The 14,631-nt window shown below is 46.3% G+C and overlaps 1 protein-coding gene across 1 annotated transcript; it reads left to right on the forward strand.

Annotated features, from left to right (window-relative positions):
* Positions 1 to 8,353: 8,353 nt before the first annotated feature.
* Positions 8,354 to 13,472, forward strand: LOC115082084 (serine/threonine-protein kinase haspin-like). The gene has a single exon (XM_029586350.1). The coding sequence runs from the start codon at positions 8,378 to 8,380 to the stop codon at positions 11,267 to 11,269; it is 2,892 nt and encodes a 963-aa protein (XP_029442210.1). The 5' UTR covers positions 8,354 to 8,377; the 3' UTR covers positions 11,270 to 13,472.
* Positions 13,473 to 14,631: the final 1,159 nt, after the last annotated feature.

Consider the following 14,631-nt stretch of genomic DNA (forward strand, 5'->3'; position numbering starts at 1 on the left):
ACCTTTCTTAATGCGTGGACTACATCTGGACTGCGCATCTAGAATTGTATTTTTAAACAATGTCCATGCCTGTTGAACACTTTTAACCTTTGTAGCTGCACCTTTCAGTTTTTTTCTATTTTCCTCATTTTATCAGTTTCCCTTTTGAAAATTTAGTGTTAGAGCTGCAGATCTACTTATTGTCCTTAGGGATAATTTGGAAATCTTTAGCTCAGGTGATGTTTTACATATAGGTACATGGCCTACGTTTGCTTTTATTGGAACCTCTCTGTTGGGGTGCCCTAACTCTCCAGTTTCATTTGTATCCTTCAAGTATACATTTCTCCGAACCATGCACTGCTGAGTGACTGTTTGCTTTCTCCCTTGTTCTAGTTTAAAAGCTGCTCTATCTCCTTTTTGAAAGTTAGTGCCAGCAGCTTGGTTCCACTCTGGTTAAGGAGGAGCCCATCCCTTCGGAAAAGTCTCCCCTTTCCCCAAACATTTCCCCAGTTCCTTACAAAACTGAATCCCTCTTCCTTGCACCATCGTCTCATCCACGCATTGAGACTCCGGAGCTCTGCCTGCCTCTGGGGACCTGCGCGTGGAACAGGGAGAATTTCAGAGAATGCCACCCTGGAGGTTCTGGATTTCAGCTTCCTACCTAAGAGCCTAAATTTGGCTTCCAGAACCTCTCTCCCACATTTTCCTATGTCGTTGGTGCCCACATGTACCATGACAGCTGGCTCCTCCCCAGCACTGTCTATAATCCTATCTAGATGACGCGTGAGGTCTGCCACCTTCACACCAGGCAGCAAAGTATCTATCAATAACGTCATCTGGAGGGTTGCCAATATAACGCCAACTTTTAAAAAGGGATCAAGGGGTGATCCAGGAAACGACAGACCAGGGAGTCTGACATCTGTGCCAGGCAAAATGGTAGAAACTATCCTAAAGAACAAAATTGCTGAACATATGGATAAGCATAGCTTAATGGGACAAAGCCAATATGAATTTAGCCAAGGGAATTCTTGCCTCACAAAAGGTTAGCCAGTTGATATAGTATGTCTGGTTTTCAAGAAAGCATTTGACAAAGTCACTAATGAGAGACTTCTTAGGAAATTAAAAAGCCATGGGATAGGGGGCAGTGTCCAATTGTGGACTGCAAACTGGTTAAAAGATAGAAAACAGAGAGCAGGGCTAAATGGTAAATTTCCCCAATGAAAAAAGGTGAATAGTGGAGGGCCCCAGGTATCTATTCTGGTCCCAGTGTTTTTAATATATTTATAAATTACCTGGATCAAATTTGCAAAGACACAAAATTCAAAGCTGCTAAATTGCAATAGGATTGTGAGAAACTGCAAGAGGACATTGCAAAACTGAGAGACTGGGCATGCAAATGGCAAATGAAATTTAATGTGGACAAGTGCAAAGTGATGGACTTAGGGAAGAGTAACCCGAATTATAGTTACACAATGCAAGGTTCCACAATAGGAGCTACCACTCAGGAAGAGGATCTAGGTGTCATCGTTGAAAATACACTGAAATCTTCTAATCAAGTATGCAGCAGCAGCCAAGAAAGCAAACAGGAAAGGAATGGAAAATAAAACCGAGAATATCATAATGCCTCTTTATTGCTCCATGGTGCAACCTCATCTTGAGTATTGTGTGCAGATCTGGTCACCACGTCTCAAAAAAGATAGAGCAGAATTGGAAAGGGTACAGAGAAGGGCGACCAAAATGATAAAGGGGATGGAACAATTCCCCTATGAAGAAAGGCTAAAAAGGTTAGGGCTCTTCAGCCCAGAGAAGAGACAGCTATGGGGGGATATGATAGAGGTCTATAAAATAATGAGTGGAGTGGAACAAATAAATGTGAATCAGTTATTTACTCTTTATAAAAGTACAAAGTCCAGGGGACACACAATGAAGTTAGTAGGTCATACATTTAAAACTAGAAGAGAAAAGATATTTTTACTCAACGTATAATTAAGCTCTGGGATTTGTTGCCAGAGGATGTGGTGAATTCTATTAGTGTTGCTGTGTTTACAAAAGTTTTGGACAAGTTCCTGGAGGCAAAGTCCATTCACCATTATTAAGGCAGAGTGGCAGAAATCCAATGCTTATCCCTAGAATGAGCAGCAGGGAATCTATGTACCCCTGGCATCCTGCCAGGTACTTGTGACCTGGATGGGCCACTTTTGAAAAAATACTGGGTTTGAGGATCCTTTGGTCTGACCCAGTATGGCAAGTCTTATGTTGGGCAGGGATGGGAAGGGTGATTGGGAATATCAAAAAGGGGGGAAGTTAAACTGGGGAGGATCAGCAATCTAAGATGGAGGGAGGTGGAATCCTGCCCTGATCCAGTCCTGCTCTCCCTTGCATCTCCATCCTCTCTAACCTTCCAGTCACATACATCTAGTGCCAATCCCTTCTCTCTCATACATACAAATGCTATCCCATGCCCACTTCCCCTACCTCTTTCACATGAAGACACAAGCCCAGGCTTAGATTTGCCAATAGGCACTCCAGGCCTGTGCATAGGGCCACAAACCCGCTACAGATTTGCAGCCTCTCGTCTGTACTGAATTTCACTCCACAGGGAACAGCCCTCTGCTTCCAGCTCCAGCCCGTCCAAATCCCAGGAGGACGGGATGGGGTGAGGCTGGAGCGCAAAGAGCTGCTCTGCTCCTTAATCCAGACCCTCTCATCCTATTGTAGATGTGACGTTGGTACAGACAGAACAAATGGTACAGAGCTGGTAACAGCCCCTTGTTAAGAGACGGAGCACATAACTGATCCTGTAAGAACCCAGTAAGCTATACTGGATCCTACTGGGTCTTCCAGTACAGTGCATTTACCTGTGTGGTTGGTGAGCACTGTAAGGACAGGAGGAACGGTTACACTCTTGTTCTGTGTTGTCGTAGATTGTTCTAGGGGAAGTGGGGGGGAAACTTGTTCAGTTTAATTATCTAAACCTCCGGGCTATGAACTCAAGTTCCAGGTCTTTTAAGTACCCAGCCAATCAGCCACCCTCACATTCTGCTGCCCTAGCCTTAGTGTGCTCATTGCATGTTGTCCACGTAAATACATATAAAGAAGGGTTAAGAAGTTGTCAGCAATATCTTTTTATTGGATTAACTTAAAACATCTGCGACAAGCTTTCAAAATAGCTCTTGAACCTAGTCACACATGTATTAAGTTATTGCAATAAAAAGATCTCACCTGCAACTTGTTTATAGATTCTTATTTCACTAGTTTTAGAAAGAAAAAGTCCATAGATGCAAGGTGGTCAGCAAGTAAAAACCTATTAGAGGTTCTGTCAGTAAAGCTTGCACATCTAGAGATGATGAGAAAGGGCCTCTTCAGTTGTTGGACCCCTTTTTTAGGAATCTGCCTCCTGGGCCACTCTGATTATCATCCTATTTCCAGGCCTTTCGAAAGCCCATCTGTTCAAATTAGCTTTTAGCTGTGAAGCTTTAACGTAACTGATGGTTCTTTCTCTATGGAGGCTGGGCATTATTATTCTTCTGTGTTTTATGTGTGTTTGTTTTGTTGATTTTATCAGGAATGTTTTTATATGTACTCCCCCCCCCCCCGTGAATCTGTGAAATGTAGGTAGACAATATGTCCTTTCAAATAAATAAATAAATATAAGGTGCAAAACTAAGAATGAATCAGTCCATCGGGAACAGAAAAGTTGGATGCCGATCAAAATTCTCAGAAGCCAGGGGCAAAAAAATCATCAAAGCTTCAGTTTAACTCTGTTTTTTATCTTTTTTTGCTTACCCCCTTCCCCTCCTCCCCAGTCTGTCTTCCTCTTTTCTTCAGCCACTTTCCTCCATGCCCCGACTACCCTGCAGTGCAGCAGGCACTAGAGGCCAAATTTTAGACACCCAAGAGCCCTTTCTACTAGTTTCCCTCCAATCGACTACTAGTAATGTCAGATCACTGATTGCTGAAATTTTGTCAGACTTTCTCTCTTTATTTCCCAACTCTTTTTATCCCACTTTCCGAAGAACAAGAAAGCTTACGAGATTGCCATATCTGCATTCTGTCCATCCCAATAACTTATTTGTGATCAGGTCGAACGCACTGTTTAACCCGAGCCTGGACGCACGTCCACAACCCCTTACTCCATAAGGGCATTAGCGCATCCAAAACCCGCGTCCAACCCCCCACGCAAAACTAATAGCGCTCCTCATACGCAAATGCATGTTGACGAGGCTATCAGCTATTCTCCCCAAATCCAAAAAAGAACGTGCGCCCGACCTGCGCATTTTTACACTCAGAAATTAACGCCTGCCCTGTGTACAGAGAAGCAGAAAATACTGTTTTTCTGTACTTCCTCCAACTTGATATGGCTACGATATTAAGTCGGAGGAACCAAAAGGTTTAAAGTGTGCCGTGGCCAGCTTAGGAAAGGTTTAAAGTGTGCTGTGAAAGGTTTAAAGTGTGCCGTGGCCAGCTTAGGAAAGGTTTAAAGTGTGCCGTGAAAGGTTTAAAGTGTGCCGTGGCCAGCTTAGGAAAGGTTTAAAGTGTGCCGTGAAAGGTTTAAAGTGTGCCGTGGCCAGCTTAGGAAAGGTTTAAAGTGTGCCGTGGCCAGCTTAGGAAAGGGTTAAAGTGTGCCGTGAAAGGTTTAAAGTGTGCCGTGGCCAGCTTAGGAAAGGTTTAAAATGTGCCGTGAAAGGTTTAAAGTGTGCCGTGGCCAGCTTAGGAAAGGTTTAAAGTGTGCCGTGAAAGGTTTAAAGTGTGCCGTGGCCAGCTTAGGAAAGGTTTAAAGTGTGCCGTGAAAGGTTTAAAGTGTGCCGTGGCCAGCTTAGGAAAGGTTTAAAGTGTGCCGTGAAAGGTTTAAAGTGTGCCGTGGCCAGCTTAGGAAAGGTTTAAGTGTGCCGTGAAAGGTTTAGTATGCCGTGGCCAGCTTAGGAAAGGTTTAAAGTGTGCCGTGAAAGGTTTAGTATGCCGTGGCCAGCTTAGGAAAGGTTTAAAGTGTGCCGTGAAAGGTTTAAAGTGTCCCGTGGCCAGCTTAGGAAAAGGGACGTTTAATTAACGAGTGTCCATTTTCCTAAACCGCAGCTGTGTACAGGTTAGGGCAATGGACACTCGTAAAATTGAGCGTGTTAACCCACTGAAAAGCCACCTCTCCTGGGCGCCCACTGCCCAGGAGGCGCTAGGGCCACACATTTGTCCCTAGCACCTCCTTGGCAGCACGACCCATTTAAATACTGAATCGCGTACCCAGGAGAGGTGCCTGGGAGCGCGTTAGGAAAGCAGGCGCTCAACAGTGCGTTCCCGTTTTCCACACGGCTTTATTAGATCAGCCTGTCTGTGTACTGTGTGCTTTTGCAGTCACGCAGGCTGCTGCCAATTACCGTTTCCTTTAAAGTAGCAGCACAAGATAAAATAAATACTTGAGCCATTAACTTATATTATCTTTACAAAGATAAAGAGGAGAAAAACAGTTGATTGATAAGGACGCACCAAACTAGAAGTTGTTACTTGTAACCCACAAATGCATATTAATGTTAAATTCAAACCGCCTAATATGTTCCCAACAGACAAGCTTGACTTACACACATAGTTTATTGTATTAAATTGTTACCGTACTATGATTAATTTGTAATTGCTTCTTCATCAGGGGAAGCCACTTGATCGCTACACATCCCAGCTCGACCTCTTCCGTTATTTTTTCGAGAGGAGCATTGACTGAGCAGCGCTTTGCGAGCTTTTTAATGGACTGAAATAACGGACAAGGTCGAGCTGGGATGTGTAGCGATCAAGTGGCTTCCCCTGATGAAGAAGCAATTCCAAACCTGGCCTTGTTGGGGCAGACGCCGCTAAGGATTACACCGAAGCCTGAGGATTTGAATTGGAGATAAGTGATATTTGAGATTGGGCTCCGTTTTTTGAATGACGGGTTGGCGACCTGAGTTCCTCTGTTTTAAACTGTTTGCTCACACTTGCATTTATAAAAAAAAGTTTTTGAATATAGAAAAATAGTAAAACAAATAAAAAAGAAGTTTTTTGAAAAAACAATTAAAGGACTATAAGGTGGATGGTGGTGCTGAGGAGGAAATAAAAAACCAAGCAAGGTACACTGGATAGTGCCCCTGAAGTTCTATGAAGCATCACTTTACACCTTTCAATGATTTTTAAACACTTTAGTAGGACATACAAGTGTAATGAAGCCAGTTAATTATTTATAAATAATTGAAAATTTATAAAAATTATAAAAATAGAAAAACTTTCTTAGTGTGGGTTAGTTGATGTGATTGATATTAGGATTGCCCCCACTGTTGGTGGATTGGAAGTAATTGAGTGTCAAGTATTGTATTATTTAGCAGCAGCTGTGTGAATAAAATGCTAGGTGGGGCTGGAGAAGCAAACTGAGGATCCCTGCGTGCACAGAGGTACGACAGGAACATGCCACAGTTCTATGACAGCAGTCAGCAAGTCCTTCCCTTTGCTCTGGGTGACACTTGTGCAGCGATTGTGAGAGCAATGGATACTTTGAATTACCATTTTTTATTGTTAGGAGGTAATTTTATAACAGACCGCATAAATTTAAATCCAATATGCACATAAGTATTCCAGCTTTCAAAGAGAAAGTGCATGCGTACATTCCCTATGGAAACTGCCCCACCAAAACTACCCATACACAGTTGCACCTGAGAATCCAGGTACTGAGATTTACCAGGAATATTTTCATGCCAGTTCATAGTAAGGGAGATGAAAGATTTGGTCAGATCACCAGCTTGTAACAATTGCAACCCAAGGCAGCAGTGAAAGGGTTACACCACGCTTCCGGAAGGCATGGAGAAATCTACACTAAGCTGCAATAGCAAACCCTAAAGGGCTCTATATGGGAAATTCATCTACTTTGGAAGATGTGCATATAATCCCTGCTAGGCTGACTGGATTGGTCTTTATCTGTCATCGTTTACTGCCAGGCCAATCCAAAACAGTGCGCCCAGCTGAGAGCACTATTTAACCCCTGGTTGAACACGGGTTTGGGATGTGCATCCAACACCATGCGAAACTAATAGCGCTCATCACATGCAAGTGCACGTCCATTTGCTGACGGCCAACCTCGCCTGGGTGCCGGCTGCGGAGAAGGCGCACGTTTGTCCCCAGCGCCTCCTTTTTCGCGCGGTCCCTCGTTTAATTATTGCACGGTGCGCCCAGGAGAGGTGGCCGTTCGCGGCACAGGAAAGCGGACACTCCCCCCCCCCCCCCGGGCGCCCGTTTTCCGCGCCGCTTTCTTGTATGTTACTAAGCACCCCACATGTTCAGGAGGGGGAGGGGGGGTAACAGGAGAACAGAGGGAAATCTGGAGGGTTGGTTTTGGTTTTTTTTTTCCGATCCAGGCGTATGCAGGGGCCAGGGATGCTCGAGGCCCGGCGCCTCGGTGGAATTTCTCTTCGGCTGGAGTTTTCTCCCGCTCCTCCGCTTGCACCGGAATCCACCCTGGGGGGGGGAATCATCCCTCCCCCCCTTCCTATTTTATATTTCCTCCTTTAGCGCAGCCCTCGCAGTCAGTTCTCAGCTGGGGGAGCAGAGACCTCGGCTGCGAATCAAAGACCTAACCCCCCCCCCCAACTCTCCACAGCCCGCATCCAGCGGGAAACCTACGTCCCCGGGGAGGGTGCGTGCAACCCCCCCTCCCAATAAATAAAATCCGCTCTCAGCCATCCTCCGCCCGCCTTATCCACAGCGGGGACCTGACGGAGGGCACCGGCACCACCCCGCACCCACCTAGGGCCGGAACGCTGCCCTCGCCCTCCCCCTCCCCGCCGCCTCGCGCGGTGACGCCACTTCCGCCCTTCCCGCCGCCTCGCGCGGTGACGCCACTTCCGCCCTCGCCCTCCCCGCCGCCTCGCGCGGTGACGCCACTTCCGCCCTCGCCCTCCCCGCCGCCTCGCGCGGTGACGCCACTTCCGCCCGCGCCCGACGTGCGCAGGCCGGAAGCGGAAGCCGAGTGGAGCGGGATCGGCGGTTGTAGTGGCTCCCTTCCCCCCCGCCCCGACATGTACGGAGCCTCGGGACCCTGCCGGCGGGGCGGCGTGATCCGCACGTACGGCAGGCGGCAGCTCTACCGCCGGGTGCAAGCGCAGCGCTGGCTCTCGCCCCAGTGCCAGCAGCACGTCTTCTCCACCAGCTCGTCCGCCTCCTCCTCCTCCTCCTCCTTCTCCTCTTCCTGCGAGGCGCTCGCCTACCCCGACTACCGGCCGAGCAAGAAGGCGAGGGGGAGCGCCGCCTCCTCCTGCGAGGCGCTCGCCGACCCCGACTACCGGCCCAGCAAGAAGGCGAGGGGAGCGGCCCTTCCAGACCCGGGCGCGCAGGCGAGAGCCCGGCCGATGGCAGCCGAGCCGGCCCCCGCAAGAAGAAGGCCCAGGGGGCGATGAAGCTCCGGGCCCGGAGGAAAAGGAGCGCCCGGGCGGACCAAGGGACCGAGGAGGAGGGGAAAGAGAATGATGCCCCTGCCCCGGATCGGGGTGGCCTTCCCTTCCTTCTTCCCGCGCCTCGGGACAAGTTTATCACCAATCGCAGGAGATTCAAAGCCCGGGACTCGCAAACGCAAACACTAAAGCTGACAAGCAGCAGTCAGAAGGACCGGCCGCCGCCGGCAGAGAGACGCCTAATGCCCGATTCCCCCGGCACTTGCTCGAATGCGATCTGGTCCTCGCAGGGGAGAAAGCCCTCGAAGGCTCATGCAGTCATCAACAAACCCCCCCTCCTATGCAGTACACCGGCCCAGTCATCCAGGGCGGGCGCTCTGGCCACCAAACCTTCCAGGAGGCTCGTCCCTTTCAGCCAGGACCTGGAGGAGAGCATCTTGCACAGTTTTGGTACAGAGTCGGTGTCCGGGTCCTGGAATATGAATTCTCCTACCCATTCATCCTCTCAAAATCCACCTCAGCTGAGGGCAGAGCAGTTCCTACGACAAAGCTGCAGTTTGTCTAACTCTAAGTCTGTCATTTCTATTGCCAGCAGCACTGCTGGTCATGGTAACGGCAGTGTTTTTTCCTGTAGTGCAGAGCTGTTCTCCCAAGAATTGAACCTAGAGGGGAAGGAGGGAGAGATTTCTACAGAGGAAAAGGGAACTTCGTCGTCAGCATTTCAGTATTGCTCTGGCTATGTGCAGAGAGACGCAGAAGTACTATTTGTAAACAAACAAAAAGGATATCTTCAACCAGTGGTGGCCTTGGAGAACTGTGTTAGCATCAGTCTAGCTCAGTCCTCTGGTCAAGAGATGTCAAGGCTGTTAGAATGTTGGAAGGACAAGCATAAAATTGCTGAAATAAACCCCAAGATTCTTAAGCATTTGCAACAGATGAACCACTTCAGCACAAATACATCAGTTCCAGCTTCCTTTGGAAGTGCAAGGCATGGAACAAAAGAACAAGCTGGTCTCCCTCAGAACGAAGGGTTGATAGTGGGAAAAGGTGATCAAGATAGCCACTGTAAGAAGTTGGATGTGTGCAGTGCAAAAAGAAGCCACAACAGAATGGGGACACTTCCTCAAATGACTGTGAATTCCGTGAGGATGAAGCCTTTGCTGATTGATAGTCAGAAAGCTACAGTTAGCAGCCCATTGCTGAAACAGCAGCATTGCAAAAGGACAGACTCCTTGCTTTATACAAGTACAGTCTCTCAGAAGATGGTCAGGAGTGGTCAAAGAGCATTACCTTCTGATTGTATTGGTACTGGGCGAAAGGTGTGCATCAGTGGTTTCAGCTCTAAGAGATGGGGAAAGCGAACAAGAACCCGCCCAACAAATGCAGCAGTAAAAACTGTCAAGGAAAAGGAGCAGAACTGTTCCTTCAAAAATAATCATAAACAGGGCTCACTGCTAGAGTATGGCCTCAAGCTCAGGAAGCGTGCTGAAAAGAGAGTAATCCCGGATGACGACATCACAGAGAGCAGGGATGCACAATTCAGTCTTCTGAATTCATCCTCGTTGAACTCCTCTGCCTTTCAGAATCTTTCCCAGGATACCTCAGGCCTGCAATATTGGACTCGACTGAGGGCTACTCTGTCTTTACACAAGAAGAAGAAAGTGGAGGCTCGCGTAGAGACATGTAGACTAGAATTGACAGGCACAAGCACTGAGAGAAGCTACCTTGGTGCTCCAATAACTTCATATTCACAGCTTTCTAACATCACCCCTTTGGGGAAGCAGTTGAATAGGTGTCAGACCTTACCAAGACATTCCATGAGTCTTTTGACACCAATGAAGTATTCATCACTTTGTGAGGAACTTCTTACTGATGCGGAAAAGGTTTTTGAAGAGTGCCAGCAGACTGAGGCAATCTCATTTTCCGAGTGCATTCCACAAAACAAAATGAGCAAGTGTGAGAAGATTGGCGAGGGCGTCTTTGGAGAGGTTTTTAAAACCATCAGCAATGGGAATCATGTGGCTCTCAAGATTATTCCTATTGAGGGCAGTGACACGGTGAATGGAGAGACCCAAAAGAACTTTGGGGAAATTCTTCCCGAAATCATCATTTCCAGGGAACTGAGTCTGTTATGTGAGGAAAGTGAGAACAGCACAGATGGGTTCATAAAACTGCATTCAGTCCACTGTGTTAAAGGTTCTTATCCACAATATCTTCTCCAAGCCTGGGACACCTATAACAAAAGCAGAGGTTCTGAAAACGACAATCCAGCTCTGTTTGGAAATGATCAGCTTTTCATCATTCTAGAGTTTGAATTTGGAGGCAGTGACTTGGAGAATATGAGAGACGAATTGTCATCAGTGAATTCTGCAAAGAGTATTCTGCATCAAGTGACTGTAGCATTGGCTGTGGCGGAAGAGGCTTTGCGTTTCGAGCACCGGGATCTTCACTGGGGGAACATCTTGGTGAAGCGAACAACTGTCAAAACTCTAAGGTACAATCTGCATGGCTCAACTTTTGAGATCCCAACACAGGGTGTTCAAGCCAATATCATTGATTACACATTGTCCCGACTGGAGAAAGATGGCCTCACGGTCTTTTGTGACATTGCTACGGACGAGGCACTTTTCCAAGGGCAGGGAGACTATCAATTTGACGTCTATCGCTCCATGAGGCAGGAGAATGCAAATAACTGGTCAGGGTACCATCCGCACTCCAACGTCCTCTGGCTCCACTACCTAGCCGACAAACTGATAAAAGAAATGCGCTATCGGAAGAAGCCCAACACCTCAGCCATGAAAGGCGTTCACAGGAAGCTAGTTCAGTTCCACAGGGAAGTACTTGGGTTTGATTCTGCTTCAGAGGTCCTTCAGAAAAGTCCTCTCTTCCGATAGTAAATGCAGATTAGCAGGAGTGGAAAACTTGGGCCCCAGCCAAAATGTTTAAGAACCAGGACAAAAAATGATTTTTTCCATGTCTCCTTTTTTTGGCTCTTAAGTTCTGTTTTGTTTTGGTTTTTTTGTGATGGGACAGAAATATTTTTTTGCTTTGTGTATTTTTGGGCTTGCTTTTTTTTTTTCTGATTTTTGGATTCTTTTCTTTTACCTTTTTTTGTCCTGCTTTCTTGTTTTTAAATGTTTTGTGTAACATTAGATTTGGATTTTTTAATGCTTTTTAAAACATTTTTTATATGTCTCTCTTCGCTCCCTGCATCCTGGCCCTACGTAAGTGATGGTGGCCATTCTTCCTGTTGGGCCAGCTACAAATGCCAACTGTCCCAAAGATTAACTTGTAGAAAGTACTCACTGCCTTCTGGGAAATATTGTTAGGAGTGTAAAATATTTTGAAAGCCTGGGCACCAGCCAAAATATTTTAGAAGAGCAAAAAAATATTTTTCTTCTAACTACTTTTTTGGCTTTGGGCAGTGGGGTTGCTTGTCTGTATTTTGGGTTTCTATTTTCCAATTGTGCATTTTGTTTTCTATTTTTTTTCTGGTCCCTTTTTGATTGGCTATTTGTAGTTTTTTTTTGTTCGCTTGCTGTTTTCTGTTTATTTTTCTTACCTCTCCAGCCTCTCTGCAGTGCTGGCAGACGGCCACCCTGAGCTGCTGTGGTTCTCTTCGAATTTCAGGCTCGCAGAGGCAGCTTCTCCTGGCCCTGTACCACTGGAGGAGAAGCACAGCAGACAGGGTCCTCTCAGGCCCAGCCTGTCATAGCAGAGGCAGCTTTTCCCGTCCACCACAGCAAAAGTGGCTCTGCCTGTGCCCAACCACAGCGGTGGCGCCTTTCAGACCAGTGGCAGGTGTCAATTTTTAAATGCCTGGGATTTCTCCACCCGTGATAGTTGTACAATGCTGTTGGATCTGATGCGTATGTCTCCAATTAAAATAACTCTGTGTGTGTACATATTCACAGTGTCATATCATGCCGTGCACAAATTTGAGTAGAAATACTATGGTAGAATTGAGCCTGTTCAGAATATTGGTCACATGATTAAAATCCATGCTTTCTTTTTCATGTTCCAGACTTGTGGTTGTGTACAGTGCTGCCCTTTCTGTAGCTGTTTGCAATTTAAGCCCCTTGATCCATTTAGCCATTCCAGCATCATCACCTGCAGCGGTGGTCCCTTCATCATTGTGAGAGCCAATGAACATCCACACTGTCACCCTGTCTGGTTGGGTTGGTAAATTCAGAACGTTTTTGGTAAAAGGGAGCTGTATGCTGTTTTGTTACACATGTCAGTAATAGGAGGCAAAATTGCTGTTTTTGAATTCCTAATTGCACTCATGACCCAGATCTCAAGTTTTTAAGCAGGAAAGTTCTGAATTTAGCAATTGGAGCACTCAGGATGACAGAGATGTGTACTGGCACCTGATTACATGGGTTTTAAATGCGTATTGTTTGATTTGGATTTGTAATTTGCATTATTCAGAGCATATAGCTAACAGACTGAGCTGCTATTATCTGAATTTTTCTTCCCTCTTGCTCTCTACAGCAGAGACTTACGTACCAGCTGAGAAATCTCACTGACTTGCTTCAGTGGTTTGAGCGTAGAGCTTGTAAGTGCAGAGTTCTGGTAACTGAACTGATTTTGGAGAAAGCCACATTCTTTGAACCAGTCAATCTAAGAACTGTCCAGAGATGACAATAGAAACCTAAAGAAAGGAAACCTGTGTTGTCTGAAAAGCTGCATCAGGTTAATGAGGGATCACCGTGGGGTTTTGGGCTTGCTTCTGACCTCGCAGCTTGCCTTTTCCAGAGAGCAGAGACCCAGCCCTGCAGTGCCTTGGCTCGCACAAACTGTTGTCGGCACGGAGCCATGAATAGGTACAGCCTTGCCTTTGAAAGCAAGGAAAGAAAATGTTAAAAACAAAGGATTCAAAAGACTGCAGTACACGTGCATGCTGGAGTTCCTGTGACGTGAGGAGGAGAGTTAGCAGAGTGACTGGGTAGAAGCTTGGGTTCATTTTGCAGTAGAACTGTCCAAGAATTTCAAACGTTTTACTAAACTGCGTCTTTCAGGCTTCCTTTAAACCTGTTCTGTACACAAAAAGCAATTCATGTTTGGTTTATTAAAGGTTTGTTGATTTGTAATTTATTTATTTAACAGCTTTTCTATACCGACTTTAAAATACACATCGTATCGGTTTACATAATAACAAATAGGTAGAAAATACAAATAACAGGGGGGGGGGGAGAACTAAGAATGAGGGGTCGGAAGGGGAGACCCCAAACTAAGATAGAAAAGGAGAGAAGGCGAGAGGAACAGTAACAAGGTTAATTAAATGTGTAAGAGCACATAATATACTATATATAATATACAAATGGAGCCAGGAATCGGTAGGAGGTGGAGGCAGTTATACAATTAAATGATTATACCGTTATACACAAATGCAATTATACCGGGGGGGGGGGGGGGGTTACCGGGGGTCTGTGGAGGTGAAGGGGATCAGAATGTTAATCTGGGAAGGCTTGATGAAAGAGCCATGTTTTTAACTGTTTTCTAAATTTGAAGGGGCAGGGTCATCCTGAGTGCTCCAATTGCTAAATTCAGAACTTTCCTGTTTAAAAACTTGAGATCTGGGTCATGAGTGCAATATGAAAGCATAACCTTTACATTATAAATGAAGTCATAAATAAGCTTCATTGAATGAGGTATTGTATTACGAGGTAGCAGGGAGTACATAGGAAGGTTTCCTAATGCAAATGAGAGGGGCTCTTCCGTTTAAAACCTAATATGACTTTACAGATGTCTTGAAAACGTTTTCTAATTCTAAGCATCAAGGCTAGAGAAAGAGGTCAATATTCAGAAAAGCATTGAATGGACAAGTTGTCCGGCTAACTTGTCACCGATATTCAGTGGGACAAGTCTCCCCCGGAATATACGCCCCTAACGTTCTCCGGACAGCTTTAGCCGTGGCTCTGAATATATGGGCGAGTTCAGCCAGATAGCTTTAACCTTCACTGTCTGTATTCAGCCTAGAGCCAGTGGAAACACCTTAGGGGCCAGCAGGACTGATTTGCACCCCATCTTCATCTCCCCCCAAAAGAATTAAAAGAAGGTGAGGGCCATAACAGCCCATGGTCCCCTTACTCCTCCTCTCCTCCCATTCCACTATCCCACCAACCCCTGGAGGTGTGGGAGGTTTGTAATGCTCCCGGTGGCATCCAGCACAGCCCTTTCAGCAATGCTGATACTGAATGCTAGCAACGTTACTGCCTTACCTGGGCAAATCTCCTTGAATATGGACCTCAGT

Source organism: Rhinatrema bivittatum, unplaced genomic scaffold (genome assembly GCF_901001135.1).
Source record: "Rhinatrema bivittatum unplaced genomic scaffold, aRhiBiv1.1, whole genome shotgun sequence".
Classification (NCBI taxonomy): domain Eukaryota; kingdom Metazoa; phylum Chordata; class Amphibia; order Gymnophiona; family Rhinatrematidae; genus Rhinatrema; species Rhinatrema bivittatum.

Coding starts and splice junctions, on each gene's coding strand:
- LOC115082084 (XM_029586350.1), top strand. CDS start 8,378: ATGAAGCTCCGGGCCCGGAGGAAAAGGAGCGCCCGGGCGGACCAAGGG.